Source organism: Paramisgurnus dabryanus, chromosome 4 (genome assembly GCF_030506205.2).
Source record: "Paramisgurnus dabryanus chromosome 4, PD_genome_1.1, whole genome shotgun sequence".
In the NCBI taxonomy this organism is placed as follows: domain Eukaryota; kingdom Metazoa; phylum Chordata; class Actinopteri; order Cypriniformes; family Cobitidae; genus Paramisgurnus; species Paramisgurnus dabryanus.
In genome coordinates this window covers 14,821,013-14,827,420 of record NC_133340.1, presented here as the reverse complement: position 1 = coordinate 14,827,420, position 6,408 = coordinate 14,821,013, and the positions used below count along the sequence as shown (strand labels likewise).

The 6,408-nt window shown below is 39.5% G+C and overlaps 1 protein-coding gene across 1 annotated transcript; it reads right to left on the bottom strand.

Annotated features, from left to right (window-relative positions):
• Positions 1-265: 265 nt before the first annotated feature.
• On the bottom strand, positions 266-5,144 carry LOC135785983 (sterile alpha motif domain-containing protein 9-like). Its single transcript, XM_065295647.2, has 5 exons — positions 4,980-5,144; positions 2,807-2,930; positions 2,506-2,602; positions 1,865-2,015; positions 266-1,783 (listed from the first exon to the last, which is right to left on the bottom strand). Exons 4-5 carry the CDS (start codon positions 1,907-1,909, stop codon positions 899-901), a joined length of 930 nt encoding a protein of 309 aa, XP_065151719.1. The 5' UTR covers positions 1,910-2,015; positions 2,506-2,602; positions 2,807-2,930; positions 4,980-5,144; the 3' UTR covers positions 266-898.
• Positions 5,145-6,408: the final 1,264 nt, after the last annotated feature.

Sequence of the window (6,408 nt, the reverse complement as noted above, 5' to 3'; positions counted from 1 at the left end):
GTATTGAGATTACCTCTATAATAATCAAGCCTTTTAGGGGGATGAGCTTGTTTTAGCACCTAGGTTGGAGGGGAATCTGTTTAGAGGTAGTCTGTAATTCTTACATAACCATAGACCAAAAATGAAATGAATAAATGAAACTAAACACTTTGTATATCACTGTTGATTTTCCTTACATAATGAAATATCATACATCGTGCAAGTAATTTTGGCAAAAACGACATGTAACCAAATTTTGGCTACAAGTGTGTAACTCATAGCCGGAGCTTTGCCAATATAGTTAAACCATAGATTGTAAAAAAATACGGACGTAGTGTCCATGACATCACACATTGGTTTGTGAAGATCGTTTTAGAAGCTTAAAGTAGGCGTCGTCTGCCGTCACCATCTTGGCCACGCATCACGGTGAATCACTTGCGGATAACCGAAAATGGGTAAAGAGGCGGGACATGGGTGAACCTGAGGGGGCTGGTTGCTGAACCACCCCTGCCTAGCTCGACAGTAGTGACAACAGTGGCAGTTCACCCCTCGCTTAAGTGGCCAAGCCCTTAATTATGCAGAATTTTAAGGCTTAATATAATTTAAACAAATGAGTTACAACCCCCCCCCCCCCTCACAGTTGTCAAGAAGGGCAAAATTTGCTATACAGACCAAAAACACCTTTTGTACCAGACTGTAAACATTTTATTTTCTACTGTAAAGTTGGGCGTTTTAACATGGAGGTAAATATTAACTCCCTTTTGGAGCCAGCCTCAAGTGGTCAGTCGATGAATTGCACTTTAAGTCACTTCCGTATTGGCATCATCAGAGAGATCGAAAGGTTGCCCCTCGAGTTAAACCTGTCCTATGTCTTGTTGGGCTATTACTTTAGACCTATTGTTGTGCCTAAGATCTGCCTCTACTTCTTTTCTGCAATTTTTCTAGACAAAGCCCATAATTTCACATCATTTTTTAAATCCTTTTCATTCTGCCTTGTTCTTTTTGGATTTTTGCCTTGCATATAATCAATGGTGTTTGCACCATCACGAATGAAAAGGGTTTTTGACTTCCTCCCCTTCTTGTCAAATGGAGTGTAAAACCTTTTGTCCAGAGTTAGTTCATACATTGGAACAACATCAACCTCAATGACCCATTTGTCCACATTAATGTTGTCTGGACATTTTACCCTAAAGAACTGAGGGGGCCTAACGCATCTCTGTACAATACCAGTGTGATTTGTAAAGTACAGCTTGATACACTTATCAAATTCATCTATATATTTCTTTGGTGATGTCATCTCTAATCCAATAATTTGTCCATGTTTGTACAGTGGCTCGTCCCCAACTCCAAAATGGATAGTCCCATTTGTTCGAGAATTTATGCATCCTGCACTAAACCGGAAGACTTCACTTGTGAATTTTTTTAGGACATCGTCTTCTGAAACATTCTTGGTGTTTGCCATAAGCTTGTACTCATGCACGGGATCAATCAGATTGCTTGGACCGGTCTCAGGAGGAAGGATTTCATTTTGTGTATATTCAAATGTTGGGCAGCTTTTATCAAAAGGCCGGGGCTTACACAAACGGGGGGCAAAACTTGCTTCACATCGTTTTTTGCACTTAATGTCATCCTGGTCCCCTAATATTAAAGCCTGTGACCATTTCTGTACACTTGAATTATTATCACCGTTTTCTTGAACGCTGACGGTCAGGGTCTCAATGTCATTGGTAGGTCCTTCAGATGTAGAGGTCTTTAATAATTCACCTGTTTCTTTGGGTATGTTGTTTGTGGAACATTCTGTATGCTGAAAAAAACCCAAAATTTAAAAATTTATATTAAAGTTCCTGGTTGTATGTGTGTGTGTGAGAGAGAGAGACACACACACCTGAGTCTGAGACACACCGACTGGAGACATTGATGACTTTGCCATGATATCGTTTCAAAGGTTGTGCAGTCATACAGTAGAGTAAAGCGTCTCGGTGCAGATCAGATACATTATCAGCCCACCTGAATTCTCTCTCATCCAGTCAGATTTGCTGTATGAAATAGAAAAGTATGGTTTAGGAGTCTTAATTAATACTGAAACCAAAGTAAAAACACTGAAACATCAAAGTGGTCATTGTGGTCGGTGTTATACCTAGACCTGTCTTTGGTACACTGTAAAAAAATGCAACATGAATTAAAGCTGCCGTCTCTTTTAACTTTGAAATATCACATTTCTAACATTTATTATGTGTTTAGAAACAATTAGAAACAATTTCTCTGAAATGACATGAGTCAAGCATCAGTGTTCTGAACCAGTGGCTAGGAAGACCAGCAAGGTGAGCATTGTGCAGGAGTTGTGCACCAAGCTCCGTAAGTTAGGGCCTGATCTTCCTGATGTTGTATTAGGCATATCTGCATGACCATGCCGCAATGTGACCACTAAAGGACAACTGGTCATTAATTAAAAATGAAACAAAGTTTTCTGGCTGTTTTGGATGGTTTAATGGTTGTACTGCCAAGTTGAATAGAGAGGTGCTGTACCTGTGTGCTGGAAATACAAGCAGCTTCGTCTCAGCTAGGTTGAGCTGGAGGTGGTGTCTCTTCATCCAAGCTGAGATGTGTTCTACAGTGGAATCATCTGGATAAAATGAGAAGTTGATATGGGTGTAATCAGTATAGCAGTGGTAGGAGAATGATGGGTACCAAGGATGTTGTGTAGATAGAGAACAGCAGTGGTCCAAACACTGATCCCTGAGGGACCCCAGTGACCACCTGGTAAGCTGTGGACAACGTTCTCTTCCATGAAACCCTGAAGAAGATTTGAACCAGAGGAGAGGTGTACCTGTGATCCGGAGTGATGGTTGATGGTTGACTGAATTATTAGACTTGTGCCATTTCCTTTCCGCAGCCCTGAGTGTGGTTCGTTGCTCGCAGAGATCACCAGACAGCCAGGGGCATGAGCTGGTCTTGAGGACAGAGGACAAAGAGGAGAAGTGTGAGGGAAGAGAAGATGCCTTTTAGTTATTTTACTTAATGAAAGTACATACTTTTTTTAGCTTTAATATTTGTATTGTGTGGTAACCATTTTAGAAAAACAGACACTAAAAACAAAAACCAAGACTAGAAATAGCCCGGATCTAAGCACTGTTCACTGTAAGTAATAAAGTACTCACGGCTAGTACTGAATCGCAACTCACATCTGAAGGACATGAGTGATTTTAACCCCTACGGCTGTGAGCACAGCCTATCATATCTTATTAATTACTTTGAGCATGGTGTTTGGTTCCCCTGCTGAAAAAAACAGCATCAAACCAGCATAGACCAGCATGGGAATTATGCTGGTTTGATGCTGGTTTAGCTGGTGGTCACAAGTATACCAGCACCAAAACACAACATATGCTGGTCTTGCTGGTATGACCAGCATGGGATGCTGGTGCTAATGCTGGTTTGGTGCTGGTTTAGCTGGTGCTAATGCTGTTTTAGACTTGGTTGTGTGGGTGTCTACATTTTTTATCTTTGTCTAATGTGATCTGCATGTTTTTGTGTGCGTTTGTGCTTTCTGCTGAAGCCATAGATCTGTGTGTGTAAGCACATGGACATTGTTTGTTTTATGTGCAATATGCCCTCATGTCTTGACCCACACCTGACCTACTTCCTGAAAATTCCAATGGATTCCAAATTCCAGTTATATTGGTAATAAGAGAAAGTATAATGGTCTCTGTCTCTCATGGTGCTCTATTGGTTAGATCCCAGATCCTAGACTACTCCAGGCCGGATCCGCCTTGGAGCTGCCGACTTCGACACGGATCTGACCCAGAGTTGTCTGCTGTCTTGTATATTATCTGGTGGATAGGAATCAGTAAAACACTAGTAAAGCGTAAAACGTCCGAAAACACATTACACTAAGGAATGGACAAAAATGGATGTTGTGGTTTTAATGGTATACAGCTGATGGTTCATAATGGTATTAGAATGAAAGCCATTAGAATTTGTATTAAATTATTAGAATTTCTGTGGTGGTTTTTATTGTTTTTAGCAGGGCTTCTAATCTCCTCATCTATTTAATACCCTTGTGTTTGCTCTCCTGGGCCAGTTCGTTGTTGATGGTCTTTTAGTGTCTCCTAGTCGATTTTATAATGTTTTTTCATTACATTTTGTCGCTCTCTGTCTTTTCAGAGACAGCCTAGAAATTCACTGGACCTGCATTTTTCCCTTACTGTCTCTCATATAATTGATTTCCAGGATATTTTTTTCATTTGCTGGCATCAATAGCCACTATCAATATGTAAGACACCTGAATCTTCTGGGAGAGATGGAATGTAGGGTGTTGAAATATTGTATTTTCCTCATGAACCCACATTTCCACTGGGGACAGGGGGACATGGCCCCCCACCCCTTTTCTAAATACTGTTCATGCCCCCCATCAAAGTCGTTTGTTAGGTTTTGTGAACCGCACATCATCATCACTGAGAAGAAGCAGGACCGAGCAGGACAAAATTACACCACAGGTCCAGACAACCAAACAAACAAAATTTACAGCTACATTTTTATCATATTTTTAATGCTCTACATTGATCTGTGTAACTTGGATCCATTGTGTACACTTTTGAGTGGACATAATATAGAAATCCTTTACATTAACTGTTTGATCTAACCGGTTTGAACTGGAATGCCACTTCCCGTGCTAAGAAAAAAAACTTCTTTACATTTGATGATAAAAATATTTTCATTCAACCATGTAATGTTTTCCATGTAAGGCAACTATGCAGGCCATACAGAAAAATTGACCAAAAGGCATTTTTAAGCCTTGTTTATACACTCATGGGTGTATGTTGGCATCTCATAAAGTTTTGGTTGTAACAACAGTGCTCTTTGTACTTGACAGACACTAATTTATGCTTTTTAGAGGTACATTCTTGATGTATTAATGACTTTTTGTCAAAGACTAAGTTAATACAAAAATGTTTTCTCAAACACACAAACACACCAAGAACATAAACCTGCATTTTACTTACCTGTATTTAGCTCTGTGATCACTTAGGTATCCGCCACTGTCTTATTTCCATTTTCCAGTCAAGTTAACAGCAAACAAATCTCACGTTTCGTCTTTAATGTGGATATGTTGTGCACATGTGTTGTTTTGAGTGCATGTTATGTGGCTTCCTTTTCTGGTAAAAATTAGTGGGCGGGAATGGATTTTGTCACGTAGGCTTTCTTTTTCTTCTTAGATGAACGACTCGACTGCCATCTTCTGTTCGCTTTAACATTCTTTAACATCCTTCCTAACATTTTATTTGCCTGGTGACTCTTACTTTCTATTATACTATTAACATTATACTCTATATTTCCTGTACTTTTTTGGAGGTTATGTCATCATTTGTGTACATTTTCTGCATGACATAAAAATGTGTTTAACTGTCTCTTCTTTTCTGACATTTATCACAGGCCTGTGGGATGTTTTCCTATAATATGTAAAGTTTGTTTGTGGATCAGTTTCAGTAAAAAAATGTGATCTCATGGAAATTTTTCAGAACAACATAACTAAATGGCCTATTCATTAAGAAGCCGTTCTAGCTGCTCATCCTGCTCATCTACAGTATGCATTACACGCATAAAAATGATTATTGCAACTGATTTTTTTATTCTTTTTTATATTGGTTTGATTTCGATTCAGTCCAATATCAATCTTATTAATGTTTTATAAAAAAAAGTTTTGCAGATATGGAATTCATTTGGTGAGTTGTTATGTTAAGACCTACACTACAGGTCAAAAGTTTTTGTAACCCTCACTCATTTTTTATTTACATTTTTTCCACATTAGAATAATTTTAAACCCATACAAACTATATGGCATAGCACAAATGTAACTGTGGGAAATATGTTGTAACCAAAACCATCCAGAATAAATAAAAATAACTTATTTATAACTGTCCCCTACTCACAAATCTGTGAAAAGCGGCTACGCTATTTTTTCTCTATGTGCTTATCTGTTCCATATACTCATCCCTAAATAACTATGCCAGCTGCAGTCTGGATCCTCCTGTCCTCAGATGACCCAACACATGTGGAAGGAGGACAATGGTGCTGCAAGAACTTCAGACGATGCCTGCTCTGGACTATAAACTGTTTAACAGGCGGAGTTGTGTGACGTTATCCAGGAAGGCATACTAAGGGTGGAGTTTTCTGAAGCGCTGCCGCGCTATTGGCCTGACAATGCAAACGCACCTTGATTTTGGCTACGCAGCTGGAGGTCAGAGCCTCCATGAGACCGTTTGAAGCCCCGGCTCGCACAGGCCCGATAGTGCAAAAGCAGCTATTGTGTACACAACAAGTAAATGTACCTGATGGTTAAGGCAGTGCACATAGGGGATATCCTTCCTTTACAGCTTCTGGACTCCACCAAACTTTTTGGATATCAGAGCTGCACCATTTTATAAGTTTCTA